The 21,703-nt window shown below is 34.6% G+C and overlaps 2 protein-coding genes and 1 long non-coding RNA gene across 11 annotated transcripts; 1 reads left to right on the forward strand and 2 right to left on the reverse strand.

Annotated features, from left to right (window-relative positions):
• Positions 1-2,630: 2,630 nt before the first annotated feature.
• On the reverse strand, positions 2,631-9,812 carry LOC104809266. Of its 6 annotated transcripts, XR_771123.1 has the most exons (10): positions 9,372-9,812; positions 8,343-8,654; positions 5,756-5,807; positions 5,512-5,571; positions 5,193-5,292; positions 4,834-4,988; positions 4,482-4,538; positions 4,308-4,388; positions 4,101-4,195; positions 2,631-2,672 (listed from the first exon to the last, which is right to left on the reverse strand). It is a non-coding gene; the product is annotated as an uncharacterized LOC104809266 (long non-coding RNA). The 6 variants fall into 6 exon arrangements; XR_771124.1 differs by lacking the exon at positions 2,631-2,672 and having other exon boundaries at positions 3,930-4,195; positions 8,343-8,493; XR_771121.1 differs by lacking the exon at positions 2,631-2,672 and having other exon boundaries at positions 3,930-4,195.
• Positions 9,813-11,383: 1,571 nt separating this feature from the next.
• Positions 11,384-14,966, reverse strand: LOC104809267. 4 transcript variants are annotated; one of them, XM_010535188.1, is made up of 9 exons: positions 14,871-14,966; positions 14,649-14,790; positions 13,498-13,551; positions 13,296-13,365; positions 12,820-12,910; positions 12,638-12,699; positions 12,176-12,438; positions 11,942-12,089; positions 11,384-11,714 (listed from the first exon to the last, which is right to left on the reverse strand). In XM_010535188.1, the coding sequence occupies exons 3-9, from the start codon at positions 13,543-13,545 to the stop codon at positions 11,521-11,523; spliced, it is 876 nt and encodes a 291-aa protein (XP_010533490.1). In that variant the 5' UTR covers positions 13,546-13,551; positions 14,649-14,790; positions 14,871-14,966; the 3' UTR covers positions 11,384-11,520. The 4 variants fall into 4 exon arrangements, with proteins under 4 accessions (XP_010533490.1, XP_010533493.1, XP_010533492.1 ...); XM_010535191.1 differs by having other exon boundaries at positions 13,296-13,378; XM_010535190.1 differs by having other exon boundaries at positions 14,887-14,965.
• Positions 14,967-17,466: 2,500 nt separating this feature from the next.
• LOC104809268 lies at positions 17,467-20,645 on the forward strand. The gene is made up of 6 exons (XM_010535192.2): positions 17,467-17,659; positions 18,485-18,618; positions 18,754-18,923; positions 19,369-19,446; positions 19,798-19,942; positions 20,059-20,645. The coding sequence occupies exons 1-6, from the start codon at positions 17,539-17,541 to the stop codon at positions 20,464-20,466; spliced, it is 1,056 nt and encodes a 351-aa protein (XP_010533494.1). The 5' UTR covers positions 17,467-17,538; the 3' UTR covers positions 20,467-20,645.
• The last annotated feature ends 1,058 nt before the right edge of the window (positions 20,646-21,703 follow it).

Below are 21,703 nucleotides of genomic sequence, written 5' to 3' on the forward strand. Positions count from 1 at the left end.
CAACAGTAACAGAGATAGGAGTACCATATAATGCACCGACGAAACCTCTAAAATACAACCAAAATCTTCTATCTGATTGCAATTTCAGATGAGGTTGTGTAAATTCATTTGGTTTAGACTTAAGTAAATTAACGACCATACGCTCGAGAGCATCTAAAACTTAATGAAATTTTTGACTCACGGTCTCTTGTGCATGACCAAATACCTTTCAAGCATACCTTTGCTTTATATTTTGAGCGCAAATATTAAGAAAAAAGGGCCACACTTTCTTCGATGCTGATATTATCGGTTCTCTTCAAGTCATAGTCGCTCTCTAAATTTTGACATAATGATATGAAGACCGGTGGATTAATTCATCAATTTTAGCATTGTTCTTGATCATGTTGTAGCATTGTTCTTCATGCCGTGAATTAATTCATACACATATTGTCGTCCACATTTTTTTTAATCTAGATTCATCAATTGTCTTTGCGTCTCCGAAAAAGGATTCATGTATTACTCTTCAAAAAAGATTATAGCATCATCTTCTTCATCATTTTCAATTATTCTATACACATCTACATCCAATTAATATAAAAAGGTATATTAAATTAATAACGTATGATCTAATTTTAAACATGTAATAAATATAGTTGAAATGATAATAATTAGATAACATTAAAAACACAAATAAAGAAATAACAAATCAAACACGTTCGATTACAAAAGTTATAAACTAACAAAAATATAAAATCAAGATAAAAAATACTTATTTGATAGCAAAAAACTCAAAAAAAAAAAGATTTTTAATTCATTTAGAAAAAGAAAAAACACTGAACTTTTCAATTTTGATAAAAAATACTAAACTTTTGATTTTGTCAAATAAACATTAAATTTTTTAAATTTATAAAAAAAATACTTAACTCTTATACGATTGTCAAAATAAACAAATGAGCTAAGTGACATAACGAAATGCAAACACGTCAAATTATTATAGTTGTTTTTTCACAATTATATATAATTCATGTATTTTTTTGAATCATTTAAAAAGTTTATTATTCTTTTTTACAATTACATAAAAGTTTATGTATCTTTTAGATCATTTAAAAGTCTAGTATTTTTTAAACTCAATTAAAAATTAATATTTATTTGATAAAAACAAAAGTTTGGAGTTTTTCTATCAAAATTGTAAAGTTGAGTGTTTTTTTGAGATTTTTTCTTTTATTTATATAGTAATTCCTCGATCAATCTAAACATTCGTCCGTTTTGATTTCTGCCATGCACTCTAGATAAGAAACCTGAGCTTCGTCATCTGGCAAAGTCAAATAAACACGAGCATGTGCCTCGTTGCTTTGGAGTACATTTATTGCCTCCCAATATAAAGACGAGTTATAAATAATTCTGGGTAAGGTAACCAATGAGTTAATTGAACGCTCTAATTTATCATCATGTAAACATTCATGTATTTCTGTCCGCTTCATGGAACGAAACTTTTGATGTTTAACGTTTACGTGATGCCGAAGAAAAGTGTGAAGATTTACCATATAACCATTTGAACCTTTGGTTTATATAGGTGATTATATATTGTCTCACTTATTATCTAGTGGCACATCGAAATCATCGTCGAGGTCTTCTGTCTCTGGCAGATTTTCGCATGGGTTTTGTGATTCGACATGTTGATCCACCCCTACTTCCGGATGATATCCATCATCGACACCAATGTGTTTATTTGTAAATATTCGATCTAATATATCGATATCGGTAGGATGTGCTCATAGTTTTATAACATCCGGTATTTTCTATACAAAAATATATAAAATGTTAGATAAATATTTTTGTAGCGTATAAATTTTAAATATGACAATATATATGGTGATTAGAATGATATAAATATGTATTGTTTTTTAATTGAATAATATTTATTTTTAAATTTTTTCAATCTAAAATTATAGCTCGTGAACTCTCAAAAGGTCTCGATTATTCTCATCTTACTTTATTTTTTAAGATTTTGATTACTCCATCCAGTGCGATCCAACTCTTTCTCATATAATTCAAGAAAAATGTTGACCAATCTATCGTTCCATTGTATCGTCACTTTAAAAAAACATTATCACATAAACCAATCAACAATACAAAAAGTTTATTATACTATAATAAATATATATTTATAGAATATATACCTCTCTAACATATGACAATTGTCCCTTTGAATTAATTCAACATGTTTGCATTGCAAAAAGACAAGTTTTTCATTTCGTATATAAATAATATAAATATAATGTATATATATGTATTTATATTAATATATATTTAATAGAACAAATATAGTATATATATATTTAGTATGTATATATATACATACACATATATATACACATTATATATATATATATATATATTCACATATTCATATATCTATGTGTAAGTATATATATATATACAATATATTTATACTATTTAAAAGTATATATTTATTCACACATTCGTACACATGTATAAGTATATATATACACTATATTTATATTATTTAAATATATATATATATATATATTCAACATTAATATGTATATCTACATGTATTTATATACGTGTATATACATATATATGTATATATAACTATAGATATAACATGACTACAATATATATTTTGAACAATAAAATTTGAATTACATACCTCATTGTTTTTATAAAACCTGTTTCAAATATGAGTTATGATAAAAATAGTAAGAATATTGTCTTTATATAGATATAATTTGAAATTATTTTTAAAATGATTGGGTATTTTTATCTTTAGAATAATTTATACAATTATTTTTAATAAAAATGAAAAAGTCTAGTAACAAATAGTTAAAATCTATAAAAGATTGGTTTTTGACTTTTAGGTGACTTTCCTAAAAAAAATGATTTTCCTAAAAAAGTGACTTATCCAGTTTTAGAAAAAGTGAAATATAAAAAATCTTGGCCGAGGATTTTTTTGATTTTTTAATTTCTAAAAACCGAAAAACCCCCTTTTAGTCAAAGCCTAAAAGTTAAACACTTGGAACTTTTTCGACATGTATTGATTTTTTTTTTGTTAAAATTTTTAATTTTTTTTTGTTGAAAGCGACATGTGTTGATTACAATAACAACTAATTTGAATACATTATAAGCAAATCATGATACAATCTCTAAAATATTCTATGATAGGTATGTAATTTTAAAAACTCCCTAAATTTATTTATGCAAATAGCGTGAAATAAAATAACATATCAATAAGTGTATGTGTTAAAATAATAAATAAAATAAAAATAAGACATAGAATCTTGTTTAATTTTTTTTACTCTAATTCTAGAAATCGAATCTTAAACTCATTGGAAAAAAATAGATAATAAATACCGTTATATCACGATATTTTACACACATAAAATATTGGAATGTAAAAATAATCAAATATAAAATTGAGAAAATCCAAAAAAAAAAACACTGAACTTTCAAATTTTGACAAAAAAACACTGAACTTTTTATTTTATCAAAGAAACATTAAACTTTTTAAGTTCGACAAAATAAATACTTAATTCTTCTACGATTGTCAAAATAAACAAAATGAACGACGTGACACAATAAGATGCAAATACATCAGATTATTTTACTTAGTTTTTTTTTTACAATCGAAAAAAGTTCATATATTTTTTTTAGATCATTAAAAAAGTTAAGTATTTTTTTGATAATCGCAAAAAAGTTTATGTATTTTTTTATCATTTAAAAAGTTCAGTATTTTTTAGATTTGTTTAAAAAGTTTAATGTTTATTTGTCAAAAAATAAAGTTTAGTGTTTTTTTGTCAAAATTGTAAAGTTCAGTGTTTTTTTTTTGGATTTTTTTCTATAAAATTTAATCAAATTTAAAAGTAGAAAACATTTATTAAGGAAAAGTGTTAGTTTTTTTCCAGCTTAGAAAATACTAGAGAATTTTAAATGTTACACAATTTTTAAAATATAATTTTTTATGTGACAAATGATATTGGAATCTTTATGTGGTTTTGTTTGGGGCTGCTGCATTTTTGGGCGTTGAGAAAAAACGAACGGGAATAGAGAAGAAACACAAAGGCGTAAAACGGAAACTATCAGCGGGAGAAAGGAAGTACCTCGAGTCGTTGTCCAAAGTCCAAGAGAAAAGAACTGCTGATGGCATTGTCGGAGTCTTCTGTCATCATCACTCTTATGCTGGTAATCCCTATGGCTTTCGAAGATCAGACAAAACAGTTTAAAACTTCAGACAAAACCGGAAGAGAGATTATGACCCACAGGTAGGAAAAAACTGTCCTTTTCTTTTAGTTAGGACTAGAGCTTACATCTGATGAGATGTTATGGGTGCCATATTTATCGTCCCAGTACATCGTGCTGATTCTGTATAGCTGCTGTTTACTTAGCACCTAAACGAAACAATGAAACTCAGTGTCATTTTTAATGTAGCCTGGTTTTGACGTAGAACTTAAACCGAGTCGAGAAAAGAAAGAGGAGGATACCCGGCAGAGTTCTCTTGTTATTTCATCTAATGTCTTTTTTCAGTTTCGATGAATGACCTGAGTGAAAAAAGAGAGTAAAAGAAACAAACTAAAGTCAGACCAAAATTTAAGAGGAGGAGAATGATCGACATAGAATTTAACAGGAAACCAACAGCTTGCCTAATATGATTCAACTCATCCCATGCTGAAACTCTCTATCTTTTTTCTTTCCTATGGTTGCCCTCTTCCCTTTTAGTGTTTGTTCCTCTTGCAGACATTCATTTTGATTATATTCATACTTATTCGTGTTGTATAACGAAGCTTATGCAATGCCTAAACAGATGAGAGGGTAAATAAGAGGAGAATGACTTACTTCATAACCCTTCTTATGCAATGCTTCGGCTTGCTGTTTTCGAATATTTGATACAGCTTCTGAGCAAATGCATTGGCTTGCTATACCGCTTGCGGTTTTTTAATGTTTGATACAACTTTTGAGCAAATGCTTCATGTGTTGACTTCGGAAACATACTGCAAAAAGTAACTAATATCAGATATAGATCTGAACAAAGCTATGCCAAACAAACTGGTTCAAGCTGGCATATAGATGGAACTGTAGTTTGGAAATGCAAGGCTCTCAAGCGGAGCATAATCTTTGATGTTTCTTAAAGCATGACCCAATGGAAGAAAATTTGGTTTTATTTGATGTTTCTTCAGGAAGGCAAGGAAATAAACCAGCTAAGAAAGGACAACTAGAAGCTTTCAAGGGGATCTGATGTTCTGCCACCACAGAATCTTTGTTCTTGTGAAGAAACGGGTCAGCCCGATAAGCAACCTATTTTTGAAGGAAGGAGATGATGTTAACACGAAGTATATAAACTGACCAACTATATTGTCAAAATCCTCTTAAAACACTTTTATTACCAGGAAAAAAAAAACTCCTTTTTGTCAACAAACTTCCAAACTAAGTATTCGCATTTTTTTATTAATAGACCACACATCAGTCCGTTCAAAACATAATGTATAATCTAACAGTATTTTGAAGGATACTTACCTCTCAAGCGTAAGGTGATATCGTGAAACTGGTTCAAGATTGCTTTGGCTTGCTACACCGCTGCGACAATATACATTAAAAAGCAACATAATATGAAGCAAACTGACATGGTTGAAATGTTGTTGCAGCTTTTCATTGATGAAATTGATACGACACAGCTCAAAACTGGGGTACAAGTTACAATCCGGACAATAATTCTGCAAAACATAATGTATAATCTAAACAGTATTCGAAGGATACTTACCTCTCCAGCGTATGGTGATATCGTGAAACTGGTTCAAGATTGCTTTGGCTTCCTACACCGCTTGTTGTTTGTTAATGTTTGATACAACTTAGGAGCAAATGTTTCATGTGTTGACATCAGAAACATACAGCGAAAAGAATTTAATATCAATTATAAATCTGATCCAAGCTAAGCTAGACAAACTGGTTCAGAAAATAGAAATACAATGGACATCTAAGATAGAACAAAAGCATAAAACTCTGCAGTAAGTTCCAGCTGCATATACCATGGTTTCATCTACAAGAGCAATGACTCCTCAACTTGCTTTAGACATAAACATATGCAGAAAATGAGCCTACCAACAGTAGCACAACTGCATTCTGAATAAAATGAGAGAAGAAGACAGCGACCTGCTTTTCAATGAGATCCAATACATCCTTGTTATCAGCAAATTCTATGTAACTTCTGTTGATTTGTTCTTTGGTATATTCTTCTTGTTCCACGTTAAATACGATAATTATATGTCAATATCAAGTAACCCGAGAATCTACATTAACAAGCAACATAGTATGCAGAATCAGGATCATTGCCTTTTATTTGAAGCTTGGTATATGGTGCTGGAGCTTACTGCAGAGTTTTATGCTTTTGTTCTGCCTTTATGCATTAGTTGTCCATTGCTGTTCTATTTTCTGAACCAGTTTTTTTATCTTAGTTTGGATCAGATTTATATTTGATGCTATATGCTTTTCACAATATGTTTAGAAGATGTGATGCAAAGAGCTTGGAAGATGCTTTAATAAAACGTGTAATGGTAACACCATAAGCGGTGATCACGAGGACCCTTGATCCTGATTCTGCAGCAGGTAGCAGGGTGCCTTAGCTAAAACAATCCATTCTCGGTCCATTGATTGGTATGCGAAGAAAATTTATTATATTTTTAGTGTGTAGATTACTCTGTGTTTCTATATTTGTTTCTACATGCATTTTCTATGGAAGACATTAGAGTCTTAGACTACATCAACAGTTGTGATGTAATATCTAACACATCAGCTCAATCGGGCAAGATCCGAACTCCCTAAGGGTAATTGGAGTTCTTGATATCTATGATTTTGGAAGCTTTAAGATCAACATGTAATTTTGTAACTTGCAGAATTATTGTCCGGATTGTAATTTGTACCCCAGTTTTGAGCTGTGTTGTATCAATTTCATCAATGAAAAACTACAGCAGCATTTCAACCAGGTCAGTTGGCCTCATACTATGTTGCTTTTTAATGTATATTCTCGGGTTACTTGAATTTGACATATAATTATCGTATTTAACGTGGAGCAAAAAGAATATACCAAAGAACAAATCAACAGGAGTTACATAGAATTTGCTGATAACAAGGATGTATTGGATCTCACTGAAAAGTAGGTCGCTGTCTTCTTCTCTTATTTTATTCAAAATACAGTTGTTAGACTCATTTTGTGCATATGTTTATGTCTAAAGCAAGTGGAGGAGTCATTGCTCTTGTAGATGAAACCATGGTATATGCAGCTGGAACGTACTGCAGAGTTTTATGCTTTTGTTCTACCTTTATGCATTAGATGTCTATTGCATTTCTATTTTCTGAACCAGTTTGTTTAGCTTAGCTTGGATCAAACTGGTTCAGGAGATAGAAATGCAATAGACATCTAATGCATAAAGGTAGAACAAAAGCATAAAACTCTGCAGTAAGTTCCAGCTGCATATACCATGGTTTCATCTACAAGAGCAATGACTCCTCAACTTGCTTTAGACATAAACATATGCACAAAATGAGCCTAACAACAGTAGCACAACTGCATTCTGAATAAAATGAGAGAAGAAGACAACGACCTACTTTTCAATGAGATCTAATACATCCTTATTATCAGCAAATTCTATGTAACTCCTGTTGATTTGTTTTTTTGGTATATTCTTCTTGTTCCACGTTAAATACGATAATTATATGTCAATACCAAGTAGTGCGACAATATAAACTAAAAAGCAACATGGTATGAAGCCAACTGACCTGGTTGAAATGTTGTTGCAGCTTTTCATTGATCAAATTGATATAACACAGCTCAAAATTAGGGTACAAATTACAATCCGGATAATAATTCTGCAAGCTACAAAATTATATGTTGATCTTAAAACTTCCAAAATCATAGATATCAAGAACTCCAATTATCCTTATGGAGTTCGGATCTTGCCCCATTGAGCTGATGTGTTAGCTATTTTATTCTAATATGTACATCACAACTGATGACGTAATCTAAGACTCTAATGTCTTCCATAGAAAATGCATGTAGAAACAAACATAGAAACACAGTTATCTACACACTTAAAATGTAATAAATTTTCTTATCATACCAATCAATCGATCGAAAATGGATTGTTTTAGCTACAGCATCCCTGCTACCTGCTGCTGAATTAGGATCAAGGGTCCTCGTGATCACCGCTTCTGGTGTTACCATTACACGTTTTATTAAAGCATCTTCCAATCTCTTTGCATCACACCTATTAATAGCAGCAATAATTCATAGAGAAGGGGGTTACAGTAAAGAAATAAACAGGATTCAAGATAAACAAATAAGCAGCACTTACTTAAGGAGGTCAGCCGTCACATTATATTTGTATCTTGATTTCTTATCCTTCAAAACCAAAGAGTCCACCTCTGGTCCTTTTGCAAATTCAACATTACCTAGAGGCAGGATTGCAGCAACAACTTTAAAACTTTCTCCCTGGAAGGAATTGCCTGAATAATCAACAAGACATTTACAGCAGAAAGCATGTTATTCTTAAAAAAGACGAGATGGAAGGCTTATCTGTTCTTTTTCACTGATACTGACTATATCCATTGCTCTTCTGGTAGCAAAAATATTCCTCAGCATCATCAACTCCATCGAGCTTATAATGCTTGGATTGATTCAGGTAGTGGAACGATCAACAATTAAGTAATATAAGCTTACAAGACCTCATTATGAAATACTATCTAAGGCAGGTAAGGAGAAACTAAAAATAGAAATTAAAGTATCTAGAATCATATAGACACTAAGCAAATCTCAATGTACTGCTACCAAATGAACCAAAAAGAATCAATTCAATCTTCATGTAAGAAAACTCTGAAATTCTGTAACCCTCAAATGTTTCCCTGAACTATTGGGAAATATTTTTTAATTTTCATAACACCTAAAGGAGCAACCTTTCCTTTGAGAAAAACCAACCGTATCCCATATGCATAACTATTATAGGACCCACTCTCATTGGCAACCATGTTTTCATCACCAATATCATCGTCATGTAAACAGACTCAAGAACCTGAGTTTTCACTTCTTCTCCTTCTTCTTTTTCCATTTTCCCTAAAAGATCAAATCTGATGAGACGACTAACAAAAAGAATCGCACTTTTCTCATTCTCCAGTAATAAGTTCAACAAGAAGTCCATCAATGGATAGACGTCGAAATAGAGATCCTATAAAAGGATCACCACCAACAAATGACAAATCAGAATGAAACCTTTTCCTTCACCCGACAGAATCCAAAGAATCACTCCGTAAACCTTTAGAAGAAACCAAAAAATCAAAAGAAGCAATCTTTAAGAAGACAACGAAAATCTTGAGATTAAAAAGATTACCATGATAAGTCCTTCCCAGAAGATCTCATCTTCCCCTCTAATTCATTCGAAAAATACCGGGTAGCGGAACCCTGACTCAGCGTGAGTCAGGCGACGAGGGGTAACAGATCGGAGACCAAATGGAACGGTTTTGCCGTCGTTAATCTCAGAATTACCCAAACAAGTAAACAGAGCAGAAGATGATGAGATGAATTTACCCACAAAAAAAAAGAGCAGAAGATGAAGATCGGAGACCTGGGAAGAAGTGAAGAAACAACGAAGAAAAGAGAATCGGAATTTCCCTCTCTAAAAGTTGAATCGGAATCTTCTCTCTCTAGAAAAACCTCTGAAACAGCTACTGAATGAGGCAAGCTTTTCTCAGCAGCGTCTTCGGTATCTTCTTTATAGTCTTCGCTCTCTCCTGTTGTTCCGATCTCTCGCTAATCGCCGCTGATCTCAAGGCAAAAGTGACCGTATATCTTTATGACCGTTTGCTCTCTCTAATTTTGAATTATATTAATCAAAAAATTAGTGACAAATTAAATTTTATATTCTTACTATGAAGGCTACCATAAATTTAAAAACTCTTTATAATTAAATCACATACTGTTTTGTAATGCGTTCGATATTAAAATTTATAATATGAACACAAATTTTATATAAAAAAAATTAAGATTATTTTAAGTTTTAGTAGATATCATAACCATTTTATATATTTTTTTAATATTAATTTCATATTTTGAATTGCTACTCTCTCTGAAATCATCACCACATTCGTTGATCACCTTTTGAAATACAAATCCACAACGAAGATTGACCATTGATCTCCTTTTGAAACGCAAAACCACAACGAAAAGTGACAATTAGAATATATACACCAAAACACCAAGATAACGACAAAACCTTTTTTTTCTTTTTTTTTTTAATTTTGAATTTTATATTCTACCGATTTTTTCCCTTTAAAAGCTTTGAGACCGATTTTTTTCCTCTTAAAAACTTTGACACAAAAGGAGGCAACAAAAGCATCATTGCTCGAATCGACTTTCGCCTCTATTCCAAAAATCAGGGGAATTTTGGGTTATTTTTAAAAAACGTTCTCTACTTCTCTACTCTACAATCAAAGTTATCTACTTTAGTATCACCACCCTCTGAATTATATAAAAACCACATTCAATATATACGGAACGATTTCATACAAGTTTTCAATCTTGAAATCATGTTCTTTTTGGTAATTTATATCAAACTGCAACCGCAATCATACACAACCATTTACTTTTAATCGCACCCAACCGCAATCATTACCAACAGTCACTTATCAACCAATCAATACCAACCGCCTATAATCGCTATCAAATATTCTGAAAACGTTATTACCGCAACCGCAACCGCAATTGCAACGGTACAACCAGTCTGTTGTTTTATATACTCTATGTTGCTTTACGATATGAGTAACGATATATTTTTGTATTGACAGATTCATAATTTTCGGTTAAATGAATAAATGTTTATTTTCTTTATTCATTTTGCATATTTGATGAATAAGAAAATTCATGATTCGTTATGAACGATCATAAACTCCATAGTTATGCATTATTGTGGGAATAATAATAAGGCTATCACATGGGAGAGTTACAACTATATTTACAAAATACCCAATGATATTAATAACTTCTGTTTTTCTCTATATTTCAAGACGTACGATTTAGACGATGATGACGTGAAAGATTACAAGCTTTTGGTGGTGTTTGGGCTCAAACGGGAGCGATGTGTGATAATGGTGATGGAGGCCTGAGTAGGGTTCCCTACGAGGGGAAGGTCGGATTTTGAGTCTCTAAACGGCAGGGGAGGGCCACGCTGCTATCTTCCGTGCTCTCAAATATTTATTTGTTTCAATCTTTCCAAGTTTTTTTGGCTAAAAACATAATTGTAATAGCTTAATCCTATGTTAACTTGAAAATGGCTAAAAACATAAAAAATGATAAATCTAACAAAGATTTTAACAAAGTTGCATACTTAGAATTTGGATCAAAAGATAACAGAGAACGCAACACACATTAGATTGGATAAGAAGACTTCAGCCAAAATGTTCAAGGAATTGTATGTAACAGATCCATAACAAGTATGGGGATATACAAAAAAAAAAGGCGGATGAGACAAAAGTCATGAACGTTTAGCACTGAAGCTTAATCACCCGGGAGACTCTTTCGAAAAAGGCGGGACACATACTTATGCTGAACATCAGAACACCCTTCATCCATTCCGGGGCTACTCGTTCAAACGTCCCGAGTGATACAAGATTGTAGAGAAGCTCAGGTTCCTCGCCGCCGCCCGAGTTATTTACCCAAGTTAGGCGGAACGAATAACCTGATACAGTGCAATATACCAGTTCTTACATTAGGTAGGGCTATTGATATCCATATAATAATAGAGATTTGGGTAATTTAATGAAGTGTTCATTGTCATGGACAATGGTGTTGTCACAAGAATACGCAGTAGGAATCTTGAAACAGAAGAGAACAAAAAGTGAGAGAATCGCGAATGTTGTTGGGGGAAAAACATGTAACGAGGTTGTCTTCGGGTAAAGGAATTACCGCTTGATGGATGTAAGGTCGTAATGCCGACTCCATTGACTTGGTTACTAATTGATAACTGCATCCCTAGCAAGTATTCGCCGAGAGTTTGAAATGTACAGTTGACAGAATCACTTGATTCGGCATGAGAATTTTTGTAGCACACCGGCTGAAACCAAGAAAGTTGGTGAAACAGAGTATGGAAAGGGGAAAAAAAAGAAAATACGAAACTTGTGGTGCAGGAAAGAAGGTTACCGCCACTTTACGATGACTGCTAACATTGGGTGAAGTCATGCATACTTCTGTCATATCTTTTGATGTTCTGCTCCGCTTTTTCATGGATACTTCCACCATATCTTCCAATGGAATGTCTCGTTTTCTCATACTTCTCGTCAAAACTCGAGCGCTTTCAGGAGTTTTCGCCTGTTGTTTACTTCCAGTTTTACCCTTGAAACCACAACCATGTTCCTCTTGAAGCATCTCTTTCAGTTTTTCCACTTCTTCAGAAAGAGTTTTGTCTGTCAAAATCCCCATCTTTAAGTAAGGAGATAAAACAAAAGAAAGTGCAAATTATTCAAACATGTTATCGAAGATGCAACATGGTCCGCCCTGAACACTTTATGTTATCTCAGCTAGATTCCTACACTACTGTTCATGTCCAAAGAGAACGTTGCATTCCATGATGCATGCCAAACAAGGAGCAATTTGCTTCCTTACTCTTCTGTTCTTCTTCCATAAGAAGCTTTTGGTACTCTGCACAATCCTTGTCCTTGGCAAATCTAAAACCAAGATTGTAACTGTTAGATTCAAAAGGTTCCAGCTTTCACCGGATATTACTAACTCAGAAAGCATGGCAGGTCAGACGAATAGTATAAACAAAGATAACGTGGGGTACATGCCTAACGGAAGTCAATTCACTCCTTAGATTCTCCGCTATCCCCTGCAAATTTTTGTTTTCACTTCTCAGATGTCGTACTAACTCCTCTGCGGCTGCAAAAGCAAAAGAGAGAAAAACAGACTGTGAAAGCTGGATGTACTATAGTTTTAAGCAATAACCCAGATAAAAGAAACAGCACAGTTATAATTTTGAAACTAACTCCCTGGCTGTCTTAATTAACAATTCTGATAAAGTCAGTTTACATAGTTTTGAGGCAGGTCTTGCAATCAAGATGTACACTACAAAAGGAGCTCATGTTAACCAATAACTGGTGACCAAAAAGCTAATCCTTTGTGTATCAGATAAAAATACAGTTCAAGCACAGAACTAAGAATGAGTTCTTGCCAAAGCATTCTGGAATTCAAACCTCATTACAAGCCAATGTATAGCAAATAAACCTCACATGAATACTAGACAGACAAGGATAGAAATTCATACAAGAAACAAAATGTAAGAACTTCTCTTCTTGTTCCCGATTGACCTCGTCCAATTCCGACAATTTCTTCTTCTGCAGGGAAAAACTGCAAAACCAGATGAGAAAAGTCGTACTGAACTGCATATAACTCCACATCAACTCAACTTAGAAACTCGAAACAATCAAGAAAAACAGAAAGCAAAAAATGATTCAAAGAACAACCACCTTAAGTTTGCTGTATTTGTCATAGAGTTTGGTGTAAAGAGCCTCCATCCTCAACTGAAGCATCAAAACATTGATGAAAAGATCAATTCACCAAAGGAGGAAGCAAGTATTACAGATTTCTGGAAGATCAAGTCGAAAATTTATGATATTGAAATCTGAAGTTCGATCTAAGCAACAGCACGCTTTGATTCACTGTCTGACATCAGCCCGCATTCGGACAAAATCTGATTCTTAATCAAACCGAATTTATTTGAGTTTTCATTGATTTTTTTTTCCCTAAACAAAACATTCCAAACCCAAATTGCATACCGATAAAACTCCCACCATAGTTTAGTGGTGGTTACTATGTAGACACTTTCTAGAAGTAGCAAACAAAAAATCTATAACATGGTATTACATAGTAAAAGCAAGCTAAAGGATATGGTTCATAAAGGCCCTTTTTTGCTACTGATTTCCTACTAGTCATGAGAAGAAAAAAAAGCATCAACATAATACGTGTAATTGATAGAAACAGGCTGTAGTTTCTAAGTAACTGAGAACACACAAAGATCTAACTTTGAGGAACACAAACGAACCAAACCAGTACCAAATTTCAAGAAAAGCAAGAATCTAAAGACAACATTAAACCAGAAACTAATTCCTTATTTCCTTGGAAGTAAAAAAAAAAATCAGAAAAGCACAAATACATAACAATCTGTGAAGCCTGTGAGAAAAGAACGGCCCACGAGCTCCTTTCTCCTGATCAGTAACCACTCCATATCAGCAAAGAAAACACAAAGACCTTCTAAGATTCTGAAGAAAAATCGGATTAATCATATTTACCAAATACCACGAGCAAGAGCAAGCATTCTGAAGAAAAATCGGATTAATCATACTTTAGGGGCATCATTAAGCTTCTTCAGTGACTGTTTCTCCAACCTCTAAACCTTAAATATAGAGTTAAAAGCTCTAAGCTCTCATGTCAAAGGCTTGCGATTCTTCAGTTGAGTCTTCAACGGGTTCAATGGCGAGAAAAAACGCCAAATAAATTACTTAGAAACTGACATTCTCATGAATTCTTCGACAACCAGTTAAAAGCCTTGAAATTTCTCGGGAAACAAGCACGAAAGAAGCCGAGAAATTAACAGCGACACAGGAGAGGAAAAGGGTACCTGTCTCTGGAGGAGAAGGTTGGCGAGTGTTCTCCAAAAGCCCACTTGGTCGCTTGTTGAAGGTGAATTGAGCGCGAATCAGAAGAAACCCCACATCGTCGATCCCGGTTCAGTTCGGATTTCGAAATCAGTAGTGGAAATACTAAGATCCCAGCAAACCAATCGAGAATTAGGGTTTGAAATTGAGCCAATCGAGGGAAAGCAAGAGAGAAGAGAGAAAACCTAATCAGCAACGGACCAAAATCGTCGATGATGTCACTGCGACGTAAGCCAACTGAGCCGAGAGTTGGGGGGGGGGGCACATCCCAGATTCTTCCACTTACCCTTTAGACTCAAGTTATGCCCTTCTCTTCTCTTCTCTTCTCTCAATAAATATTGATGGATTTTTAGTTTTTCGTTTTGTATTTAAGATTTGCTAATATATTTATTGGAAAATCAATATCATAATGTGGGAAATTATGAGTTTTGTAAGAATTTTTGTTGAATGAGGTATTATATAAATATAGAAGTATGTCGAATCTAGTTATGACCCTGTGATAGTTATGACCTGTGTGATCATTTATGATCATTTAAACCGTATATGATCATTTAAACCGTATGATTATTGTGATTTGCGTAATTTTTATGGTCTTTGTGACCAATATGATCCATATGACATGATTATTTATATGAACATCTAATAATATGTAGGTATCTTAAAGTTGTCGAATATATATAGAAGAAAGAACTTGATCCGAAAAAATGGGTAAGGTTTACATATAATCGTAAAATGTATAACTTATTAACTACTATTGGAACAAAATATTATACCATACTTATGTTTCTAATTATTGTTATTGGAATACCGACAATCGTAATATTGTAAATCTTATGGTTTTGCCGTTTATAATAGAAAAAAATGGAAAAACAGAAAGTCTATAAACAAAATCGGTTTTCTGATCTAGGTGAAACTGAAAAAAAAAAAACTAAATCTACAACATAAACATCAGTATCCACTATGTCACAGATGACATCGCCAATTTCAAAAAGAAAAAAATGAATAATTTTTATATTTGTAAACTTGTATTCAATAAGAAAGATAAAAACTTTTGTATATTTTTTTATATAACTAAATTTAGTTATAATACAGGTGACACAAATTACCGTATTTACTCATATAAGTCATCACTGGACTTAAAAACCGGATTTACTCATAGCCCGAGACTGGACCGAATTTTGATTGGGATTAGACCGATTTAAGGTTACAAAAATTAACATTTTTCTAGTGAAATTAGAGTTTTGAGAGAACCTATAAAAAGAGAACATCTCCAAGGATGTGAGTAAGTCTTACAACATCCAAACACGCCCATTCACAGCTTTAGATCAAATCTTAAAGCTTTGAAAGCAATCTCGAATCTCTCCAAAACCCTAGCACACAAGAAAGAACGAGTTCTCTATTCCTAGCATACACGATCTAATTATTGACAATCTTCAACACCTCGTGTAATTACGATCGAAGTATCTACAGACCTCAGATCACATTGATTGATTGAATTTTGGAGATTCAAAAGGTTAGTATCCATATATATCAGAGAACTGCAACGTGTATGTTCGGTTTTTTTGGCGGCTTTGCTCTTCATGTTGACTTGTTAGGAAGATACTATGACGCAGAGGGCAATCTGAAGTTTGGTTTCCAATGGCATTCATAGCCACAATGCTCTCATGGAGTGTGCTTGAGTTCGGTGGTCTCATGAAATTTGAGTTGCAAAATGCCAAAGAAGCTATAAGTTGGGCCACTAACTATCTCTTCAAAGTCACTTCACGCCATGGTATCATTTATGTTTAGATTGGGGACGCGAACAAGGACCATACTTGTTGAGAGAGACCATAAGATATGGACACACCGAGACGTATGTTCAGAGTGACTAGAGCACTCCTGATTCTGATGTCGCCGATGAACCTATCAGTTCTTCTTCATTAATTTGGAACATCTTCTCCCTCTTCCGAATTCAGCGTTCCAACACCTTCTCAGTCTAGTATTTCCTCTTCTGTAACTGGTCCTACTTCATCTCCGTTCAGTGCTTCCTTTCGTTTGTCGGTTCAGGCACCATTCCTCTTTGGTGCATCTTCGTCAACCGCCGTTCTGGCACCTTCCCCCTTCGATGCGTCTTCATGGGTTCATCTTCTCTCTTTGGCTCGTCCTCTAGAGCCACCAATCATATCATTTGGTCTTCGACTTTGGCCGTGTCTTTCTCCCGAATCGTGGAGGCGTTATTCGAACTGTGGAAGCTTATTTCATGTCGTGGAGGCATTTCTCAAGTCGTGAAGGTTCTTTCATGCCGTAATAAAGGGTTTCTTCAAGTCAATGAATGTTCTCCTTATTTCGTGGAGGATTGATCATCATATTCATGATTATTTTCAATGATTTATAATTATTGATCCGATTAGTTTATAATTCTAGTGATTCATTTGTATTTGTACAAGATGAAAGTTGGAAACGTCTTAGAATATATATATATATATTTAAATATTGATTTGATTCACGTTAGTTTTTTAAGCTTGGTTAGAATTTGTTAGTAAAGGGTTTCTTCTTCCTATTGTATTTAAAGTTATATTTGAATCAAAGAATAATAGAAAAATACCCAAAATCACACCAAAATCACTGTTTCCATTCCCCGAACTCTCTAAAAGCAAAACACATTATAATTAATAATTTAATATTCATGGATTTCGGCCTATATTTATAGGCCCAGGAATAGCGTACGCAAAAGCCCATTCCAACCCAATAAAGCCCATGTTGTACCTTGAGATGTTATGTCGGTTCGTTTTTTTTCCCCGGAGACCGGTCATAAGCCAACGTTCCCCCACTCAGATTCTACCTTGCGATCGGAATATTTGAGATATAATTTCAATGAAAAAGCGAAACTCGGCAGAATCCCTGAAATCGTCCCTCGAGAATCTTAATTTGAATCCTTGTTCGAATAATGAATCAAAGCAAAAGGTTCCTGTTTCAGCTTCCGTGTCTTCCTCAAGTAAGCCAATTTCTGCCTTCGTATATTGTTTACGTGTTTGTACAATTAAATGTTCAATAGAGAAGTGAAGCTTTCCGATTTCTGGGTTTTTATCTGTGGAGGAAATTGTTTCGGATTTCTGCTAATGAGCTCGAACTTCGATTGTTTTGTTATGCTTGTCCCTGACATGTAGAGATTAGCTGATGTTTTACTTCAATTTCTGGAGTTCAGGGTATCGATTGTTAATTTGTTTCTTACAATTATTTTTGCCCCGGACACGAATTGTTGAATATGGAAACTCGGGTTGATCGTATGGTACGTTTGCAGGTGTTTTTCCCCCGTTTAGTGTACCGAAGCATTGGTATTGAAAGCTAAGCTATTCAAGCAAATGGGTTTTCCCTACCTTTGGATAACTTTGATTGATTTTAACTTTATGAGATTTACATCAAAAGCCATATTCAAGAACTTAGAGAAAACTGTAAAAAAGAGAATATAAAACAAAAATGGAGGAAAAGAGATAAATGGGAGCAAAAATATTTCTGTTTTTTATTCCTTTTACTCTACTTCTTATATAGACAATCACATATACTCACACCATTATAATCACCAATATAAACACCAATACATATAATAGTTTTTTATAATGACGTAACAAATACTAACAGAAAATATTCTCTAAATATTCTCTAATAATTCTTTCTCGAGCTGGGGGTTAAGGAAGTGATGAACTTTATGATAGGTCTGGTCACTTTGGTTCCTGTTTGATTATAAATTTTGGTGCTATTCATTTCTATATCCCGGCGTGCTTAGTGTGTTTAAGATTTCAATTTTTTACATCGATTGCAGGAACAGGTGTGCGTGTCTTCAAGTCAAGACCTCCGTGTCTTGTCAGCTTATGTCTCGGGGTTGTGGGGAGGCACTTGGAGGACATTATTCCATACTTAGCTGAGATTTCTGTTAACTTTCCTGCTGGCGTTAAGGTTATTTCGTGGTTTCGTTTTACATCTAATTATTTTAATGTCGTATTTGATTACTTCTCTTCCTCCGACCCTCGTTTGACTACGTTACTCAGTAGCATGCCTTGCTGATCCAAGGGTATAGTTATTCTGTAACAGATGACAATAGTTTCCATTGCAAGAAGAAGGAAGCTGCTAGATGATGATGTCATTGTCTCATTGGCTGACAGTTCCTGGAAAATCCTTGACATCAGTGGTTCGGACATTTCCGATGCTGGCTTAGCAAAAGTGGCTGAAATGTGCAGATCTCTCCGTGCTGTGGACATTAGGTATCGTATTTCGCAAATCTTGTTGACCCAAATTAAGATGACTTCTGAATGGTGATTTTTCAGTATCTCTAGGGCTGTGGCTGCGCCTCTGCAGGCTATTAGGGTATGCATTGCTCTCTAGTTGGTAGGGCGGAAGTACTGTCAGTAGGTAAAATTGCTTGATTATAGATTAAGTTGGATATAACAAGACATATCCTCCTACGTAGATATTAATGTTCGTTGCATTGATAAATTTCTGCATCATATGTCATGTTGTGAGGAAAGAACATAATGTACTAGAGGACCATCTTGTCAAGAGATGGCTCCGCCACTTGGTTCATAACCTTTGGGATTTTGTGGCCGAGATTGTATACGTTGCTTCAATCTGGTTACATGTTTTAGTTGGCTTCAAATTTTTATTTTGATCTGGGTATCTCTTTATTGATCATACGGTTTTGCTACACAGTCGGTGCAGCAAAATAACTTTTATGGGTGTCTCGGAGCTCGTGCAACACTGCCGATCATTAGAGACACTGAGATGCGGGTACACTCTCTTGCCCGAGTTTAGCAATTTTTGGCTTCCGGTGGTTATTGTTAATTTTATTGTGTGTTTTAGCAAAGGCTCCTGACTGTCTATGCCACCTATCTACTAAACTTACATATATATAAAGTGAATATATAGTGGATTGAAACTGTATTACAGCATGATCCCTTCTATTTGTTGAGGTTAGTCTCATCTCTTGTTTCATACTGGTCTGTTTAGTGATGTCATTTCGATAAATACGTTTATTTCATAGTTAATCGATTTTGATTGACTTGAACCCTAGGATTTTGAGTTCCGACTAGGCCTTAAAAAATCTATAAACAGCCAATGAGACAAAAGTTAATTTTGCAGAGGCTGCTTAGCGAGCGAGTCCACTGCTCGTAGATGTCTGGGCTTATTTAAGCCAAACCTAAATGATGTTGGAGGAGAAACATGGGAAGAACTGTACAACACAGAGATCGGCCATGGTGGTCAATCATTACGTTGGCTTGTTTGGGTACGAGATCAATCTTCTCTCTGGTCTTGCTTGACTTTTCTAAGCTTGCGCCCCTTTCCACTCTTTTTGAGTTCATGCTTCCCGTACAAATCAAAATTTATTTTGCTTCTATGCAGCCAACAATCGACAAGGATTCATTCGAGATGTTAAACATTGAGTGCCCACGTATAGTGATAAACCCCAAGCCCTCGCTTCTGGGTTATAGAGGTCAACAGGTTCCTCGGGAGGCACTACTAGATGTTAGTCTAGATGAGCCATTTGTGAAGGATATAGATCCGAAAACATGGGTTGGCGGGATTGGGCGGAAACCCACTTCCCAAACTCCCTCGGGATCCAACGAGATGCCGATAGCAGAGAGGTTCAGACTTGCGTTTGCAGAGAGAGATGCACGTTTGGCCCCAAAACGTGCGAAGAATGTGAGGCAGCATCAAAGGCGTGCTGAGAGGGAGTGGATGATGTCAAGCAGCGAAGCTAAAGCAATGGCTTTAGCTTCAAAGGCCACCAGATCATTGCGTAGAAACTAAGCTTTACCTAAAAGAGTTTTAGGGAATACGTGGAAGATGATTGGATGTTCTTTCACTACAACTTACACAAAGGAGATTGGTAATTGTGGATAAGCTCATCAATGTTCGTTCAACTACTAAAGAGTGTAACTTCATGTCAAAAGAATTGGTTTATAGTCATTGTGTGTTTTCGTAAAGTCTCTTAAAGACCATAGGACAAGAATCAGATCTCCTCCCAGAATTACGAAGGAAAAGGCTTTGTAGAGGTTCGAGGCTTGAGATGATCATAGATTGACCGCAACACACCAAATGAATCCAAACTTCATTTCTCCTCGCTCAAACTCCGGATTACGTAGGGAAGGGGAATCCGCCATGGTCAAATTATGCGAGTTCAACCTGCAAGATTCCACGAGTGAAGCCGGTTGGATTCAGTTCAAGTAACTGCAAGGTGCGCATATGAAGGATTTGCCTGTGTCGGTGGTGACTGTGACATCTTGACCAGTTTTGATTTCGATTAATTGTAAGTTATCAATGGGATTAGACCTGATCCCGTTGGAAGCATTTTGCTAATAGGATCAGACCTGATCCTCCACTCCTCTTAACGCAAATCCACGGATGGAGCGAGGCAGCTGGCCAATGTAGGACAAACAAAGGGGAGCACTTGCTAAGATCACATTGGAGGGACTCATATATCTGATCTGGCGAGAGAGAAATAACCGAATTTTTCGGTCTCAACCCTCAGAACCAGCTGTCATTAGACAAAAACTTGACCGACTCGTGCGGAATGTTATTTTGGCAGCCAAGAAAGAGTTACAACCAGAAGAAAACTTACTCTTGCAGGATTGGTTCTACCTAACAAGGCCACCATGATTACCAATGCTTATGTCCTTTTGTTCTTTAGCTTTTTTGTAAAGTTGTTCTCGTGGAGGTTCTGCTTCTTCGTACGGTTGATCAACCGGAGTGTATTTAAAACTGTTCTTTTTTTATTAATATATTCACATTTCACCAAAAAAAAAAGTTATCAATGGATACTTGCTGACGTTAACATGTTATAGATTCCAGTAAACACAACTGCTGCTCTTTGCTTGGACAAAAAGAAGTATTTACATTCATACTAACATGTGATATTGCTCAAAATGGTTTAGGGTTTGGTATTCTAATGGAATTGTATCATTGAACAATGAGGTGCTGATACATATATGACATAATGATCTAAATCAAATAACTTGACATATTGCAGGACTATTCCCCGCCATTC

Source organism: Tarenaya hassleriana, unplaced genomic scaffold (genome assembly GCF_000463585.1).
Source record: "Tarenaya hassleriana unplaced genomic scaffold, ASM46358v1 Cleome16, whole genome shotgun sequence".
Lineage (NCBI taxonomy): Eukaryota > Viridiplantae > Streptophyta > Magnoliopsida > Brassicales > Cleomaceae > Tarenaya > Tarenaya hassleriana.

Coding starts and splice junctions, on each gene's coding strand:
- LOC104809268 (XM_010535192.2), top strand. CDS start 17,539: ATGAAAAAGCGAAACTCGGCAGAATCCCTGAAATCGTCCCTCGAGAAT. Junction 18,924..19,368: donor CTCCGTGCTGTGGACATTAG/GTATCGTATTTC, acceptor TTTGCTACACAG/TCGGTGCAGCAAAATAACTT. Junction 19,447..19,797: donor TTAGAGACACTGAGATGCGG/GTACACTCTCTT, acceptor TTAATTTTGCAG/AGGCTGCTTAGCGAGCGAGT.
- LOC104809267 (XM_010535188.1), bottom strand. CDS start 13,545: ATGGAGGCTCTTTACACCAAACTCTATGACAAATACAGCAAACTTAAG. Junction 13,366..13,497: donor ACAAATACAGCAAACTTAAG/GTGGTTGTTCTT, acceptor TTTTCCCTGCAG/AAGAAGAAATTGTCGGAATT. Junction 12,090..12,175: donor GCAGTCATCGTAAAGTGGCG/GTAACCTTCTTT, acceptor TCTTGGTTTCAG/CCGGTGTGCTACAAAAATTC.